The sequence below is a fragment of the Schistocerca nitens genome, chromosome 2 (assembly GCF_023898315.1).
Source record: "Schistocerca nitens isolate TAMUIC-IGC-003100 chromosome 2, iqSchNite1.1, whole genome shotgun sequence".
In the NCBI taxonomy this organism is placed as follows: Eukaryota; Metazoa; Arthropoda; class Insecta; order Orthoptera; family Acrididae; genus Schistocerca; species Schistocerca nitens.
Window position 1 is genome coordinate 627556784 of NC_064615.1, and position 19923 is coordinate 627576706.

The following is a 19923-nucleotide window of genomic DNA, read 5'->3' on the forward strand; positions in this document are numbered from 1 at the left end:
TCTGGTGTCTGCTTTTCCCACTATCTGTTTTATGTGGTCATTCCACTTAGGGTCGCTCTGGATATTTACGTCTAGATATTTTACGGCAGACGCTGTCTCCAGCTGTTTGTCATCAATAGTGTAGCTGTGCAGTAGCGGATTTCTCTTCCTATGAATGAGTAATGTGTAACATTTATTTACGTTCAGGGTCAACAGCCGGAGCCTGCACCATTCATCAGTTCTCTGCAGGTCGTTCTGCAAATTCTTACTATCTTCTGGCGTTGCTACATTGGTGTAGACAACTGCATCATCTGCGAATAGCCTTAAAGAGCATCCTACGCTTTCTACCAGATCATTTATATATATTGTAAACAGCAACGGTCCTATCACACTTCCCTGTGGTACTCTGTATATTACCTTTATATCTGTCAATTTTGTTCCGTTAAGAGCGACGTGTTGAGTTCTACCTGCAAGAAAGTCTTGAATCCAATCGTATGTCTGCTCCAATACTCCATAAGCTCGCATTTTTTTTTCATTAAACGGCAATGCGGGACGGTGTCAAATGCCTTACCGAAATCAAGGAACACGGCATCAATCTGAGCACTATTGACCAGTGCGCTGTGGATCTCATGGAGGAACAGAGCGAGCTGAGTTTCGCAGGACCTCTGTTTGCGGTATCCATATTGATTTTTATGCAAGAGATGTTCATTTTCCCAAAACGTCGTAGTTCATGAGCATAAAACATGTACCATAATTCTACAACAGATTGACGTCAACGATGTAGGTCTATAATTGTGTGGCTCTGTCTCACGGCCTTTCTTAAAAACGGGAACTACCAGCGCTTTTTCCAGTCGTTAGGTACCTTTCGTTGCTCAAGCGATCTACGATAAATTACTGCTAGAAGGGGAGCAAGTTCTTTCGCATACTCTTTATAGAATCTTTTAGGTATCTCATCTGGTCCTGACACCTTTCTAGTACTAAGCGATTGGAGCTGCTTTTCAATTCTGCGATCGTTTATCCCAGTATCCGCCATTTCGACGTTCGTACGACGGTTGAAAGGAGGGACAGTGCTACGATTTTCCGCTTTGAAACAACATCGGGAGACGGAATTCAGTGTTTCGGCCTTCTCTTTGTTACCTTCCCTTTCGGTACCGGTGTGGTCGCTGAGAGAATGAATAATTATATGATTTTGATCCACTTACTGATTTTACATATGACTAAAAAATTTTTACTCAGGTCGGTTGATAACGTCTTACTTTCAAAATTATGAACGCTTCTCTCATTGCTCTCCTTACGCTCATTTTCGCTTCGTCCATCATTTGTTTGTCAGCTAGGTTTTTACTTCTCTTGAATCTGAGATGAAGTGCTCTTTGTTTACGCAGCGTTTTTCTAACACGGCTGTTAAACTATGGTGAATCTTTCCATCCCTTAAAACCTTACTCGGAACATACTTGTCGAGGGCATATTGAACGATGCCTTTGAATTTTTTCCATTTGTTCTCCACATCTTCGTCCTCATAACCGAATATTTGATGCTGACTGCTGAGATATTCTGAAATTTGTATCCTGTCACCCTTGCTGAGCAAATATATCTTCCTACCTTTCTTAACATTCCTCGTAGGACCCGTCGTCATAGATTCTGTCACAGCCTTATGATCACTGATACCTTCCTCTGTGTTAACTGTTTCGACAAGTTCAGGTCTGTTTGTTGCCAGGAGGTCTAAGACGTTACCCTCACGATTTGGTTCTCTAACTATCTGCTCAAGGTACTCGTAATTTTCAGACAAGACATCCAGAACAATGCCACACGAATCCCTGTCTCTGGCACCAGTTTTGATGGCATAACAATCCCAATCTATACCTGGTAAGTTGGAGTCACCCCCTATTACAACGGTATGATCAAGAAAATTATTATTGATGTGCTGCAAGTTCTGTATGAAGCGCTCTACAACTACAGATCTTGAGCCAGGCGATCTAAAAAAGCATCGAGCACCATTTTTTAATGTTATTTGATACTCAATTTCACCCAGATTAATTCACATTCGGAATCCGTGATAACCTCGCTAGATTTTATCTAATTTGTTACTGTAATAAACACGCCGCCACCATTGGCAACTAACCTATCCTTACGATAAACATTCCAATCTGAACTTAAGATTTCGTTATCATTGACGTCTGGTTTCAACCAGCATTCTGTTCCCAATGCTATCTGTGCATTGTAACTTTCAGTAAGCGATACTAACTCTGGGATCTTCCCTTGGATGTTCCTGCGGTTTACTAAAATAATATTTTCTATCTCTGATCTGCGAGGACCAAGATTCTCTGAGGTCAATGTGGCGATTTAACAGGCAAATCGTCTTTGATCCCAAGGGAGGGGTTCACTAACCTAGAAAAGGCCCATGTGCACGCCACACGTACTCCGCTACCCCAGTAGCTGCTTCCTGCGTGTAGTGCACGCCTGACCTATTAAGGTTAACCCTACAACTCTGCACCAGATAGCAGAGGTCGAGAAACTCGCATCCGATACCGTCGCAGTCTTCTGAGCCTCTGATTTAACCTTCCATTCTGCTCCAAACTAGAGGGACGCGATCAACCCTTGGTACGATGCTACAAATAGCTTAGCTTCACTCCGCGTGCGTTGCTAGTTGCCTTCACCAAAACAGCCAGCCGAGGAGCCGAGGATGGTCTCTGAACCCAAGCGGCAGGCGTCATTCGTGCTGACATGTGCCTCTACCTGTAGCTGGTTGCACCCAGTGAGCTCGATAGCCACCGGCAGTGCCTCCTTCACGTCGTGGATGAGACCTCTAGGCAAACACACTGCTCACTGCACACAGCCCACTGGAATTCTTTCCCACCTCGCCCCCTATCTCCCTGAGGGCTCCATCACCCGCTGATATTGGAGATCCTGATGACAAGCATACCAACCCTCTGTACTTATCGGACTGGGCAGGGAAATCGACTGCTGGCTCAACAGGAGAGACATCCCGCGCTGGCTCAGAGATATCATCAACACTGGGTAGCTCCTCGTACCTGTTGCTAAGACGTAGGAAGCCAGCCGCACGGGCTGCTCCCTGTTCTGCCTTCCGCCCAGTGACGCGTGAATCCACCACTGTCTGCCACGCACTCTGGAGTGAGGACGGGCTTGTCAAATGTTGCGTATCAGAAGCCGCAGCGACGTCCGCGTCACCAGAGGATTCCAGTAGCATCAATGAAGTCGCAGGTCTCGTCACCGGCGCCTCGACGTCACCGCAACTTTGAGCATTAGCTAGAAGCTTGTCGACGGTAGCCAGCGCACCTTCCTACTGCTACGAACAGCAGCCAACTCTCCTTGTCCGCTAACAACCAAAGAGAATAAAGTAACACTAAAAGTTGCTGCGCAGATTTCTCTGAGACCGCAAGCTACTAAACAGAAATTTCTCTACTGAAATTGGTGTAATTACAGATACGTGTTTTTACAACCTTTCATTTGTAATCTAGCCCATTCCTGGTTTGTCATTTTGCATTTTGCACCAGCCTGATTTTTAAATTTCTGTATGTCCGTCTTTTTTGCGATGGTTGTGGGACTCGGCTGTTCGGTAGAAGATGTCAAATTAAAGGCCTTTCGGCTGCCAATTTTCAGACTTATTTTATTGGACAATCAGTTTCAGTGTTTTACTACGCCATCTTCAAGTCTCTGACCGACGTTTGGAATAATCTACCTGGCTTGTGATTAAAACAGGGGCCACCAATACTGGTATTAGTAGATATTTGTTGCAGTGACCCCTTCAGTTATCACCTGCGGACTCAGATGGTTGAAGTGGCCACTGCGACAAATATCTACTAATACCAGTATTGCTGCCCCCTGTTTTGATCACAAGCCAGGTAGATTATTCCTACACGTCGGTCAGGGGCCTGCAGATGGCGTAGTGAAACGCTGAAACTGGTTGCCCGATAAAGTAAGGTTGAAAATTGACGGCTGAAAGGCGTTTAATTTGATGTCTTCTGATTTTTAAATATTTGTGTTTCTTTCTGGCTGCTTCATTTGCAGCATTTTTATATTTTCTCCTTTCATGTATTATTTTCTGTTCTTCATTTCTTTTCCAACGATTTCTACTCGGCCTTGTGTTTTTACCTATTTGATCCTTCGCTGCCTTCACTATTTTATCTCTCAAATATACCCATTTGTCCCTGTTGTATTCTTTGTCCCTAATTCAGCCAATCGTGTCGTAATCCTCCTTTTGAAACTCTCAACAAACTCAGATTCTTTCAAATTATACACTGTGCAGTTCTTTAATTTCCTACCTTTCTGCTATTTACATAAACGTGCAATACTGCGGTGGTGTTGGATTCGTCTCTAACTTGCCTACAATAATGTGTGCATTGTGCTTTTCATAGTAGCTCATCTTCATTCCTAATTTCTACTTACACTGATCAGCCAGAACATTATGATCAGCTACATAATACCCGGTATTTCCACCTTCGGCACGGATAACAGCGGCGACGCATCGTGCATGGGAGCAATGAGGCTTTGATATGCCGCTGGAGGGAGCTGTCACCACATCCGCAGACACAAGCCACCTAATTCCCGTTAATTCCGGGGAGGAGGCGATGTGCTCTGACGCCACGTTCAATCACATTCTAGATGTGTTCGGTCGGCTTCAGATCTGGCGAGTTGGGGGGTGGGGGCAGCATATCAATTTGAAATCGCCTCTGTGTTCCCCAAACCACTCCATCACACTCCTGATCTTGTGACATGGCGCATTATATTGTTGAAAAACTCCAATGCCGTCGGGAAATACGATCGTCTTGAAAGGGTGTATGTGGTCTGCAACCTGTACGATACTCCTTAGCCCTCATGTACATTGCACAGGACTCATGGATGTGCACGTGAATGTTCCACAGAGCATAATGGAGCCATCGCCAGCTTGTCCCATAGTACAAGTGTCAAGGAGCTGTTCTCCCGGAAGACGACGGATTCGCGCCCTCCCATCGGCATGATGAAGAAGGTATCGGGATTGATCAGACCATGCAACGCTCTGCTACCGCTCCAGCGTCCAGTGCCGATAGTCATATGCCCATTTCAGTCATAGTTGCCGATGCGGAGGCCCATCGTTAGGAGTGTTCGGGGCAGTGTATGTTCAGACATGAGCATTCAAGTTTGATGTTAGTTTCGCCACAGATCGCCGCCTATCCTGTTTTACCAGTCAGACCAGCCTACGACGTCCACGCAACCCCACGACGTTTGGACGTGGTTTCATCTTCGTGCCGCCACTTGATGAAGACACTCACATTCACACTCACACTCCTCGAAACATCCGACAAGTCGTGCACTTTCTGAAATGCTCGTGCCGAGCCTCCGGGCCATCACAATCCGTCCTCGGTCAAACTCGGATACATAGCGCGCCTCCCCCATCCTCCACACGTACAGCACTCTCACTGATACTACTAATGCATGCGTGTGTCTGACTGACAAGTCATTCTTTGCCAGGTGACGCTGCTATCGCCTGGACGGGTTTATATTGATAGTAGGACGGTGATCATAATGTTCTGGCTGATCAGTGTATTAAATAAAACTGAAGAGTGCAAATGTGTTTTTATTCGTGTCACGGGTAATGACTTATCAAAATCTCTTATATTGCGACGGTTCTTTGTACCTTGCGCTTCCGTGGAGTGTGTGTTGTTAGGTATTGGGTCATCCATGACGTACCGTAATGCACAGCCTCGCACGTCACGGCAGGAACCCAAGCGTTGCTAATTATGTGCAGCGCAATCCAATTTATGTGTTGTATTACTTTACTGATTGACGACGACACGTTTGTCTCAAGACACGGATCAATGTTCTTGACACTGACAGACTTACAAAACGGCTTTAACGAGGATCGCCAGCCTCTGTCCTACCCGCGAGGCGAGGTTAAATAGTCAATCCTCCAACACTAATAAACAACGTCCAGTAGCTTTCTAACTACACTCATGGCTTTAAATCATTCCTGGAAGAAATGCCTTCATTATTACGTCCCGCTTAGAGCGACTGCGAAAATATTTGACGCCACCAGAAAGTCTCTAACACCCTGACCACATCAATTAGCCTGCATTATGAATCTCTTATTATTTGGAAAATCGACCATCAGTTCCCGAATGCAGACGAAGGTATGTGCCCGTAGACCACGAGGTCTTAAACGTCTCTGAAATTCTACCGGACACCAGCTCATGTCTCGTTCCAAGGTACAACTGACTACTAGGTTGGACACAAATTGACTTAGTCACTGTACCAATTACAGAACAAAATGAGTAATTATTCTTCGGAAAAATTATCTTTAGAAGCCGGAAATGGCTTGTTACTCACTCTGCTTTTTGTCGCGAGATATATTGCTAGCTGAGAGATGGTATTTCATTCTTATTCTAATAACATATCTTAGTCGGTTTCTCTTCATACTGGTTTGGAAGTGACTCAGTCAGTAGGTGATGTGTCCACACTGGTTTCGGACTCGAGTTGTCTGCAGTAGTTCCCATAGTGTGGCGATAAACTCACACAACGAACACGATAAATTAGGCGGCCCAAAGATGTTCAACTCGGTTAAAATCAGGGGTTCTAGAGACCATGAAAATATTTTGAAGTCTTGATCGTGAATTATCTGCCATTGCCAAATACTAGTAGCTCTGTTGTAAGGTCTCGTATCTTGATGAAAAACTCCACCATTTTCTTCATGGAAGATGCTTATATAAAGAGGTGAGAGTAATATCTGAGGCTAGAGTTGCACAAGGAGAACTCAAGAGTGTCTTCTACACTGAGTAATGGTCCTATAAACTTCCACGGAAACTGTCCACTTCCATAACTGAATGGTAAGTTCGGCAGAAAGCCATGCGAAGACCCGGGTCGGGCCCGAGTCGGATCCGGGTCGGAGATTTTCTTCACTTCGGGACTGGGTATTGTGCTGTCCTCGTCATCATCGATTCACGCTCATCGACACGTAAGTCGTCAAAGTGGCGTCGACTAAAAGGACTTGCACCAGGCGGCCAGTGTACGCGAGAGGAGGCATTAGCCACATGCACTTCTCCTTTCCACAGAAGCTATTCCCTGACAACAAAGCTGTCTCCAGCTTGCACGAATCCAGTTGCTCTCTGCTTTTTTCCTCTTTTTTTCACCTCCTGCATCAATGTTACGTGGCGCGCCATGATTTACACTACGGTTGTTTATTACGGTCCCAGTAATGTCTTGATGTATACAGCTACTCCTTTTATAGATGGACCCAAGTGCTGATAATCATCCCCTTTTGTCATTTCAGTAAATTACTTCTATATCTACGTCTACATGATTAGTCTGCAATTCATACTTACGTGTTTGCAGACCGTTCACGGCAATACTTTCTTGATCGTTTCACTTTCGAATAGAACGAGGAAAAAATGAACACCTAAATCTTTCCGTACGAGCTCTGGTTACTGTTATTTAATTACGGTAGTCTGTCCTCCCTATTTAGGTGGGACACAGTAAAATTATTTCTCAATCGAGGGGAAAGTTGGCGATTGAAATTTCGTGAACCGGTCTCGTCGCAAGGAAAAAGCCCCTTGTTTCAATGACTGCTACGCCAACTCGCGTATTATATCCATGGCACTCTCTCTCATATTTCGTGATAAGACAACACGAGCTGCCCTTCTCGATGTCAGTCCTATCCGGTAATGACCCCACACCACGCAACAATTCTCCAAAAGAGGACGGACAAGCATATTGTAGTCAGTTTCTTTAGTAGATTAATTGCATCTTCTAAGTGCTCTGCCAATACTACGCCATAGCTGGTTTGCATTCCCCACATCAGTTTCTGTGTGGTGGTTCGAATTTCAGTTGTTCCTAATTGTAATCCCTTCGTATTTAGCTGCATCGACAACCTTTAAATATGTATGACTTAGCACGTAACACAAATTTATCGGATGTTTAAGTATTCCTTTGAAAGACCTCCCACTTTTTACTGTACAGAGTCGATAGACACTTTTCGCACCATGAAGATATCTTGTGTAAATGACTTTCCAATTTGTTTTCATCTTCTGATACATTTACCAGATGGCAAACGACAGCATCATCTACAAACGATCTATGGGGGCTGTTCGGATTGTCTTCTAAATCGTTTATGTATATTAAGAAGGTAAAGGCATCAGAGAGGCAGTTCTGACGTTGCTGATGGAAGCAAGGCTGAAGAAAAATCAAGACACGTTTCATAGGATTTTTCGACCTTGAAAAAGCATCTGACATTGTAAAATGGTGCAAGATATTCGAAATTCTGAGAAAAATGGGTGGGGTTGGGGGGTGGGGGGTAAGCTGCAGGGAAATGCGAGTGGTATACAATACCTACAAGAATCAAGATGGAACAATAAGGCTGGAAGATCAAGAACGAACTGCTCGGATTAAGAAGGGTGTAAGACAGGAATGTAGTCCTTCACTCCTAATGTTCAATGTATACAGCGAAGAAGTAATGATGGAAATAAAAGAAAGGTTCAGGAGTGGAACTGAAATTAAAGGTGGAGGGATATCAATGATAAGATTAGCTGATGGCATTGCTATCCTGAATGAAATTGAAGAAGGACTTCAAGATGTGTTGAATCGATTGAACAGTTTAATGAGTACAGGATATGGACTGAGAGTAAAAAAAATGGCTCTGAGCACTATGGGACTTAATTTCTGAGGTCATCAGTCCCCTAGAACTTAGAACTACTTAAACCTAACTAACCTAAGGACATCACACACATCCATGCCCGAGGCAGGATTCCAACCTGCGACCGTAGCGGTCCCGCGGTTCCAGACTGTAGCGCCTAGAACCGCACGGCCACCCCGGCCGGCGGACTGAGAGTAAACATAAGAAAGATGAAAGTAATGAGGAGTAGCAGAAAGGAGAGCAGCAAGTGACTTAACATTACAATTGGGGATCACGAAGTAGACGAAGTTAACGATTTATGCTACCTATGTAGCAAAATAACCCATGACGGACGGAGCAAGAACTTACAAAAACAGATTAATACTGTCGAAAAAGGAATTCCTGTCCAAGAGAAGTCTTCTAGAGTGGGACACAGGTCTTGATATGAGGAAGAAATTTGTGAGAATGAACGTTTGGAGCCCAGAATTGTATGGTAGTGAGACATGGACTGTGAGAAAACCGGTACAGAAGATAATCGAAGCCTTTGAGATGCGATGCTACAGAAGAATGTTGAAAATTAGGTGGACTGATAAGATAAGAAATAAGCAGATCCTCTGCAGAATCGGCGAGGAAAGGAATATATGCAATACATTGACAAGAAGAAGGACAGAATTATAGGACATCTGTTAAGGCACTAGGGGATAACTTCCATGGTACTAGAGAGAGCTGTAGAGGATAAAAACCTTTATGGAAGACAGAGATTAGAATACATCCAGCAAATAATTGAGGACGTTGGGTGCAATTGCTACCCTGAGGGGAGCAGGTAGACACAGGAGAGGTATTCGTGGTGGGCCGCATCAAATCAGTCAGGAGACTGATCATCATCATCATCATCATCATCATCTTCTCAGCCTTTTCCCACGTTATGTGGCGTCGGCGATGATGATGAAGATGATGATTACGGATTTGGCAATGTTAGTGGCAGCGGGTGGCCGGATGCCCTTCCTGCCGCCACCCCGAACCTCCCGGGACGGAGGTCACTCAAAGAAAAAACAAAGAATTAAGAACAGCAGAGGACCTAAGCCACTTGCTTGGGAGACCCCAGATATTTCTGTTTCGCTTGATGACTTCACATTGTCAGCTGCTACGAATTGTGACATTTCTGACAGGAGATCACGATTCCAGTTGCACAACTGAGACGATAGGCTCGCAGTTTGTTTAGAAGGTGCTTTTGAGGAACGATGTGAAAAGCCTTCTGGCAATCGGGAAATATATAATCAACTTGGGATCTCCTGTCGATAACACTCCTTACTTCACGTGAATAGAGATCGAGTTGTGTTTCACAAGGACGATATTTTCTGAATCCCCGACAGCTATGTGACAATAAATAGTTTTCTTCGAGTTATTCAGTAATGTTGGAATACAGTATATTTTCCAAGATCCTGCAACTAATCTAAGCCACTGATATACGTCTATTATAATTCAGCGGATTATTTCTATTTCCTTTCTTGTCTGTTGACCTTTTCGAGTCTTAAGGTACGGGCCTCTCGTCGAGCAGCGATGGTACATGATTGCTGAAAATGGATCTGGTCTTCTAGTCATGACAGTAGCTGGAGACGTGCCCACAGCTTGGTTCTCTCTTCCCTTAAACGCTTACTTCGTCAGCACAGACAAAACAGCAGAAATGCTCTGTAGTCTTCGGAACGGAGAGACCCTCAAAATAATGCGACTCTGCAGTCTATGGCAATGAATTTATTTTACGTTGACGTTTTAATATTTTTTCAACTTTTTTAGAATTTTACTAGGATACCAACGTATTCGGGATCCGACAAACTGACGATTATTCGACGAGTCTGAGTAATTTTAGCCGTAGGATGACAATATGTTGGAAGATTCTGCACCGGATTAACGACATAAACCTTTTTTTGTAATAACTGAAAGAAAGCAATTATTTGACGATGATGGGCAGTATCTTTGAGGAGCGGCAGATGCACATGAAAAAATCTAGGTTAAATTTTTTCGTGCAGAGAGCACTTTGACATCTAAAATTTTTTAGATTTTCTGGTAAAGCAACAACGGCAGAATATTCAGGAATTCTTGGCAATGGTGGTATTATTTCTACAGTAACTTTTTTTTGAGTTATCATTCTTTTGAATGCTCTGATGCGGCACACCACGAATTCCTCACTTCTGCCAGCTTCGACAGTAACTAGCGAAGTACGATTGTCGTCTCACCTGTGGTGTGTAAACGTTGAGGTAGAGGCAATCCTCGTTGCCAACGGCGATTGAGAAGTCTTCATGGTGGACGCTCACAGCCACAGCGCCCTCCTGTAGCGCGTCTCGAACCCCGGACCACGGCTCCAGCGGCTGAGGCTCCTACGCAGGACAAAACGTAGTTAACGCCGCTCTTCAACTGCTTTAATCAGAATGCTTAGTGTAAATTATAATTGCAGAGTCATGTGTGATGCTGTAGCTCATTACTACAAGAGGACTTCAAAAAGTAAGGTACAAGGTTATTATGGCAGATCAAGTAATTTTGTAAAGGCTGCACTAGACTTCATAGTGACACAGATAAATGCCACTGTTGTTGTGCGATGAATCTTAGTGTGCGACGACGTATGTAACTTGTTTTCTGAAGTCTCTACATACTCAGGGTGAGTCAGGAGGAAAGGTATATGCTTCGAGGGATGATATATTAGTGATTCTGAACAAGAAAAGTCATATGAATATAAGTCCTGTTCTTAACAGTTTCTGAGGAAACTAATGACAACAACGGAGAACGTAACAAATGCAGGTGACAGCAAATAAAACTTCATGGTCTTTTTGTTTCATTGTGTACACTTTCTCACAAAAGATTTTTAACAAGTCCACCTCAACTGCAATCCATCTTGCAGCTCTTGTACACAGTGCCTAGGTGTTGGGGTGTATTGCGGGCGACAGTTAGGTTGTCATCTCAGCATTGTTCGGGACGACTCCAGACACATCTTCGGCATGGAATCTCATTGACTGGAGTAGAATTGTCTTCAGTGATGAGTTCTGCTTCGAACTGAGCCCTAACGACCCCGACCGAGCGAGGTGGCGCAGTGGTTAGCACACTGGACTCGCATTCGGGATGACGACGGTTCAATCCCGCGCCCGGCCATCCTGATTTTCCTAAATCGCTCCAGGCAAATGCCGGGATGGTTCCTTTGAAAGGGCACGGCCGATTTCCTTCCGCATCCTTCCTTAAGCCGATGAGGCCTATGACCTCGCCGTCTGGTCTCCTCCTCCAAACAACCCCGCACCCTAATGACCAGCGACGCCTCTGACGCCGGTGGGATACCAACCTGACTGTGAGGAGTGATGGTCTGGGGTGCCATTTCTTTTCATAGCAGGACCCGTCTGGTTGTCATCCACGGCATCCTTACAATACTTTGGTACATCGACGACATCCTACACTCCATTTTGTGGTTCTTCATGAAAACAATCCAGGAGTTACATTTCAGCAAGATATGCCCGCCCGCAAGCGGCGAGAGTTTCTGCTGCTTGTTTTCGATCTCGCTAAACCCTGACTTGGCAGTAGGCTCGCTGGATCTCTCCCCAACACCAAACCAGTTCGGTGGCTTGAGATCTGATGCGCCGATAGGACAGAATTTGGCACGATATCCCTCAGGAGGACGTTCAGAGGTCTAACAATTCTGGCAATCAGTGCCAAGCTGAATACCTGATTGCACAAGGGCCTGAGAGGAGGACCAACGCGTTATTGACTTGCTCAATTTGTGAAGCTCTTTCTTGAATAAATCATCCAATTTTTCTAAAATTGTAGTCACTTTGTTAGTCTGTACATGTACATCACATTTACGAATATCCGTCCCATTCGGATAATTCGTACGTGGTACATCGTTCTTAGAATGTACTGAAGCTACTATGTATTGCTTTATAGTCATCCGACGCCAGTACGTTCCCGTGTACAACAGAATCATCAGCAAAGAATCGAACAATCAGTGCGCTGCTGACCCTATGTGATAATCGTTAGTTTTTTAAAAAATAATGATAGACTTTCGTCTCCTTCTTGCGCCACTGAAATATGAACATTAGCCATCCACTGTTACGCACTTGCTACTAACAGTGCGAAATTCTTTGGGACATACGCATATTTGTGAAGAAATTTGACTTGGTGTTATTAACTGATCTCATGATAATTTGGGAAGGCGTAGTCTGAAATATGAGCAACGTGAGGCTGAACATGATGTAACTACGTCATATAATGATACCCTGCGGTCTGGTGGTTTGGTTTTGTGTGAGGGAAGTAGACTTATTTCAGACACATTCTCTAATTGACATCCGATTATAACAAAAAGAAATTTTGGTGGTTACCCATACGCATTCCGAATATTTGTTTATTCTTTTCCTTTGTGGTTTTACCCAGATCTGCATGCAGATACAACCGATTCAGGCAATTTATAGCCACTTCTACCATAGCAATTATGTTAAGCAACTGCATTAATAATAAATTTTAAACTATTTTTGTAATTCTAATTTCACGGAATTCACTGTTATAAGCACAAAAAACGCAAGAACTGTAGTTTAGGCCATTGGTACGCAGCTGTTAAGTCGGGTTCTGGCTTCGCAACCTTATGGGAAATTGACTAACAACGGGAGGTCCCCATGCATGCGATCGACTTCTGAAACCACCCACACCGTGGTATAGGTAAGCTTGCCAGGTGTCGCACCCTGCAGCCAGTCGCTCTGGTGGGCCCTTGTTTGCGAGTAACGACAAAAGAGAATTTCAGTATTTCTTGAGATCCTCTAGAGTCTTCAAAACAGCATTATTTTCAGAACGACGCCGTAGCCAGTTTAATTAACAAAATTGTTCAAATAAACTTCATCCACAAAAAATTTAAAATGCATGTGATTAACATAAAGATCACATGTTCATCTTCTCGACGTATAAGTGAATTTCTTACTTTAGTATAAATCTTAAGCTGTTGCAATTACATTGCATGATTCCTCTAATTTACATCTAACAGCAGTTCAAACAATATATTAATATAGCCTAAAGACAATGTTCTGCAAGAAGAACTTAAAATATTTTATGTTGTTCATAACAATGTTTAGTAGGTATAAAGTGAACACTGCTATAGTCGACATTATTATTATTACTACTATTATTTAAAGCTTGCTTATGTAAATTATTTGAAGGATATGTTGGTGATGGTTAAGCAATGCGTCAACATTCATAAAACTTTAAATTCATTGTATTTCGCTACAACAAAGGATTTAGTGAAGAAAAACGCTAGCAGTTAAGTTATTTGACTGGTATGCTGAAGGTGGCTGCTTCGTATCCCCTTGAGAGCCATCTGTATTTCTTTCACATCTTTATCGATCTGGCTGTGTATACTATTTTCATTTCATTAATTATTTTATTTTTTTCATTTGCATTTTTTGTCAATGTGATTTTATTTTATTTTTATTTATGCATCGTAATATTTAAGCGTTTAAAAATATCGATCTATAGATTAAAGAAAAGACGATTTAATCTATTAATATTGGCTGTACAATGGGTTTAAAAATTTGTTTTACGCTACAAGATGTACATTTTTTGGATGGTAATATCCACACAGTTAAAGCATAAATTCTTCTCGCACCATGGACATAATACGTCAGCCGAAGATTTAAGCGAAAGAAGGTTTTTTTTATAAATAAAACGAAATTCACGCAAAATGAGTAACAGAAATAATATTGCGACAACTTGGACAAAAATACAAAGTAATCAAAAGAAAGAATACAAATCAAAGTAGATAGAAAAGAAAAGGGAGGAAAATGAGAGCAAATAATGTTAAAACTACACTGGTGTACAAAATAAAAGCAACAAATGCAAATTTTGCAAGGTTGCTTTTCTTTTGCCACGAAACAGTATAAACAGGTGACAGTATCGTAAAAAAGCAAAGAAAACAGAACGTAAACAGCTGCAATATGCGTAATGGTAGACAAAAATGTTCTTCGTTTTTCTAACTTAACGGATTTGCACACACATCCCGACAACAGGTTAATGTGCTCAGTGTGGTGTGTGATCACCTCTAGCAGCAATACAGGGCTGACAACGTCGGGAAATGTGATGAAAGATGTCATTCTCACGTTGAAGCAATAATGTCCATTCTTCCTGCAGAGCTGCTCGCAAGTCTTGGAAAGTGGTTGTAAGATGCCGACGTGATGCACACCGTCTCTCTAGTGCATCCCAAAAATTCTCATGGGTTCAAAATCGGGAGAGCGAGCAGGCCACGCCGTGCGTGCAGTATCTTCAGACCTTCCGTTTCCAAGGAAACATCAACAACCCGTGCTCTTGAGGTCTAGCATTATCATCCATCAGTACGAAGTCTGCGCCCACAAAGCCTCGCAAAAACCGCACATGAGGTCTCGAGATCTGACACCAGTTAAACCTTGCCGATTCATCCGTACAATTTCACGAAGAGCTGTTTGAGTGGTCAACGGAATCCTTGCCCACACCGTTAGAGATCCTCTTCAGTATCGGTCTGTTACCACAATATCTGAGTCCCGAAATCGTGTTCCGCGTTCACTCCAGATGTGAATCCGCCAAGAACCACTCTCTCCACCAAATCGGGACTGACCTCTGAAAAGGACGTTGACGACCCGAATCTAGACGTTCCCTTCTGTGAAGACGAGTCAGAGGTACACATACAGCAGATCTCCGACAATGAAGGCCACTCCGCTGAAGAGTTGCCTCGATACAACATATCCGGCGGGTGCTGCGGAGTCAGATGCCAGTTTCGGTGCAGTATTAAGGCGCTCCGTCGTGTTCTTACGGGCAAATAACGATGCTCTCTCTCTCTCTCTCTCTCTCTATCTCCCCCCCCCCCCCTCTCTCTCTCTGATGTTACACACGGTCGCGGCTCTACCCTGATCTTCGGGAGATACAGTTTCGGTCTCTACAAGCTTTCGCCACATCCGAGAAGCAACAGAACAATTCACATTGAGCCGTCGGGCCACATCAGCTTGCGACTGTCCTGCTACCATTCTTCCAATGGCCCTTCACCGCAGAGAGTTTGGCAGGCATCATCTCAGTGCCATACTGCACCGCCTATGACTGTGTACACAGCGACTATGGATGCTGGACTATCCGGTAAACACTACCCCATTTAGTAGGTGCTCTGACGTCATCGTTGGAATGCCATCTTCCGTACAGAACACCATCACAAGAAGATATGCTGACAGTTTGTACGTCTATATCGAGAATTAGGTGCAGGACGGCGAAATATCGGGTTGTTGTTTTAATTTTTGACACCAGTGTATTAATAAAATGAAGCAGCAAATAATTAGAAATGAAAAAGACATTTAAAACGAGTAACTGAATAAAAATAAAGTGAGAACTCATTTTCATGAAGATGACAAAGTAGATTTTACCCGACAACACACTAATCCATAGGCTTTAGCACTCCAGCCAAATAAATTAACCAGTAGCCTAAGCCGCCATCTTGAAATTAATGTTGTTTTAAAGGCTCTAGTGCATCACAATAAAATCTGAAATCCTTTTTTTGTCGATTTTCCATGCTAGAGCCTACTAGCATGAGTGGCTGCAGGTTGTGATGTCTGGTAACCTTAACCTTCCACCACTGTATTGGTGGTTTCAGAAAGGCGATCCTACCCCTGAGGTCCTCCCCTTGTAAATAACATAAGCTGTTGAAAATGGCCTCCATTACGAGATTTATAACATTACAAGCGCTGATGCATGTTATTAAATACGTGTTGCAACGTTTACCGTGAAACTGCAGCGATATTTGGTTCAGTCTACTTTTGCAATTTAGATATAGTGTCAGGCCTAGTTCTGTAAGTAGCATCCTCAAGGAATCAGCACGAAGTGGATGAATCAGTAGCCCAAGGGGGCCCAACATCTTAGAAATCGTTTATGCTGAAAACAGTGATCCAAGAAAACATGATAATGTTGGATGAACGAGTCGCAGCGTTGTTCTGCTGAACCCTCGTGTTATGTAACTGTTTTTAAGATATAATGTACACAGATTGTTGGACCACTTCCTCACCGTGCCTCTAAAGAAGGTGACGAATACTCGCCAACATGGAATTTCATACCAACCATTCACTTTTTGTGCATGCAAAGGCTTCTGGTGTAGCTGATTTAGATTTTACGTAGCAAAAATCCGTGAATCCTATGGATCCCTGCTACATCAGATCATAATCATAGAGTTCTTTCCCATCTGGCAGTACGGATGACATGGTCTCTGACAGATAGCATATCCGAAAGAACAGACACCACATATAAAAGCGAGACGGTGAACGACATCTTCAGTGCAGGTGCACACCGGGCTCAAACTCTTACGGGAATCAGCGAAATGCCGCGAATAATGAGGATAATGGACAAGGGGCACTGCATTAGTAGTGTGTGGATAAGCTGAGGATTTGGGTCTGACGGGAGACGTACTAAGGTAGTCCGTGCAGCTGCAATGACCACTGTGCCCGGATAGCTTAGTGGTCGCTGGCACAGTAGCTCAGCGTGTTCAGTCAGAGACTTCGCTGTCCTCTGTAATAAAAGAAGTGAGTGAATGGATCAACGGTGAACTTGAGCGAGTACCATGGGACGTCTGCCCAGAACAAATGCAACAAATAATAACGAACAAAATGAGATTAAAAAAAGTGGTCAGAGCATCTCCCTATTAAGCAGACGACCCAGGTTCGAATCCCATCCGGCACAAATTTTTCAACTTTCACCATTGATTTCAATCAATGCCCGCTCGCAGACAATGTCTGTAATTCTTTTGTATCTTAAGGGAAACCTATTTGTAATTTGTTTCTGGAACAAATTTATCTATTGCTGCAAATCAAAATCAAAAATTTATCAGTATCTGTGTATACTACCATATTTGACGAAGTCATTTTGTAGTTTTTCTGAAAGTTGGAGAGTTTGTCTTTGGTTTTGTAACGTAAAAAATTGGTGACTCATACAGTATGCTCAGAGTATAACTGCGCCCATAGTGGCAATAAATCTACGGATATTTCTTATTTTTCTGATTTAAGATTTGACTCACCTAACACACACTTTATTTCACTTATTTAAATTTCATATGAGCGTTATCTACATGAAACAATAAGAATAAAACTCTGTTTTTTCTAGAATCTTTCTTTCTGAAAGTTATATACTACATATGTCTACTAGAAATTTAGCTATTTTTCTGTATTGCGTGATATTAAAACACACGAAGACTGGGCCCTTACTGTTTTCCAGACCGTGTCTTCTTCTTGTGAATTACAAACAAATGATCGTCTGGGACTCCTGTAGTTATTATTTGGTTTTATTCATAGCTGTTATTCTCAGAGCAACTGTGATGTATATTTCAGAATATAATTCAGCTGTGAGTAGCACAGGTAGAAAATTTCAACAGACTTATTTGTTATCTTTAGGAGCTTATAAAGTTTGTTATAAAGCACTAGAACTTGACAATATATTTACGTAAAGTATAAGAAGCGTAGTACAGAAACATAACTAATATTGGTTTAACAAGTGACACTATCTTTATATGCTTTTCTATATCTTCCTAGCTACAAGAACAACTCGTACAGTGTGTACATTATGTTTCTGGGAAGAAAATCTTGTCAGATGCTAAACCAGTATTAAATAAGTTTCTGTACTATACTTTTTATGTTTTACATACATGTACATCCAAAATCTAATGATTTATAATACCGCAGATGTTATAGGCTTCTGAAGGTGACAGGTTAACTTGCTGAAAACGTTAAAGCTAAATACATTTCCTGAGCTTGCAACTGACAACTGAGTTTTATTCTGACGTATTTATTATATCCTAAGGATACTGTTCTGAGAGACAAAGTACGAGTATAACAAGTGTTCATCCACTACGGTGACTTCGATCCTGACTATAACTGTTAAACTCATGAGGCCCCATTTTGTTTTGAGGGCATAAAACGTCGTCGCGGGTTGTAACATTTGCTTCACTGCCATCACGACGTTGCCCGTCTATGTATTGTATTTCTTTATTCACGGTCTTGCCGATTCACTAGTGGCCATCCGGTGCCTCGTACACACTGTATGTTTTGTTTTGTCTGCGGCCCTGCTACCCTCTGGGTATTGTTTCGAATCATCTCTATTTCAACAACATGCTCTGTGCGTGCCGATTTTCACTGTACGATAAAACAAATTCAGTGGACTCATCTTTCTGCCAGTTCAAACTCATTAATGTGCTGACACTGCGCCCTCTGACATCAATGATGGACAGTGGCACTTCAATGAATTTTCGTGGTTTAACACAGACCTCTCTTGTTACACAAGAGGTGACACTGCCGAATGTAAGTGTACATTCTTTCTGAAATGAGAACCACTTTGCTGACTGCTGGAAATCTGTTGCACACGCATTCGAAATTTGAATCCACTTGGGTTATTGTTTCCGCGGTGCGGAGTGGCCGCGTGGTTTGAGGCACCATGCCACGGATTGCGCGGCCCCTCCCGCCGGAGGTTCGAGTCCTCCCTCTGGCATGGGTATGTGATGTTCTTAGCATAAGTTAGTTTCAGTAGTGTGTAAGTTTAGGGACCGATGACCTTAGCAATTTGGTCCCTCAGGAGTTCACACTCATTCGAACATTTATTGTCCTGTGTGTTACAATTTTGGCAAAGGTCCGTGTCTTTCCTTTAACAGAAACCGATAGCGTGGCATGAACCCATTTAAACGAATTGCAAGAGGACTATGTTGACTGTATCATCTAATAAATATTTGTTAGAACGTTAGAGCAAGTGAAGGGCAAAATTGAGACCTTCTCAGTTCTTGGTTCTCGGGCAGTCGAACACTAGTCGCCCCTATGACTTACGCAACCTAGCAACACTGGGCAGCTATGCGGGCAGTATCAGTAACGCGGGTAGCAGGAAACTGACTGCGAGCGTAGTTGCTGTTGAATCTCGCCGTAGACAGGAGAACTGACTGAAGAACTAATCGTCAAAGTTTAAAGTTCAAATCATAAAAAAGGAGCGCAGTGTTCACCAGTCTGGTGATTAAAGCCAATATAAAATTTGATGCGCAAGCTTAAAAATGAGATACGATCTGAAATTTTAATTAGCTGAACGATGCTGCGGAATTGACGAAAATCAACAGAATGTTTCTTCAACGATTCGCAGAAAAATTGTTTCCAGCGAAACAAAACGCTTTCAAGAGCTTGCTTTAATAGAAAAACATTTCGCTTTAGAGGAAGGCAACAAAAAATGCTATACTCTCATCATCTCCAGTTGTTCGCCTAGATCGGACCATACACTGAAGAGCCAAAACATTACGACCACCTGTTTGATAGTGTGTTGATCCACCCCTCGAACCTAATACAGCAGCGCTTCTG

The 19923-nt window shown here is 42.9% G+C and overlaps 1 protein-coding gene across 1 annotated transcript in view; it reads right to left on the reverse strand.

Moving 5' to 3' along the window:
* LOC126236723 (esterase FE4-like) overlaps positions 1 to 19923 on the reverse strand; it is a 426111-nt gene that overhangs the window by 172561 nt on the left and 233627 nt on the right. Inside the window, exon 3 of the mRNA XM_049946247.1 lies at positions 10813 to 10953. Coding sequence (XP_049802204.1) covers positions 10813 to 10953 — 141 coding nt within the window. The remainder of the gene's footprint in view (positions 1 to 10812; positions 10954 to 19923) is intronic.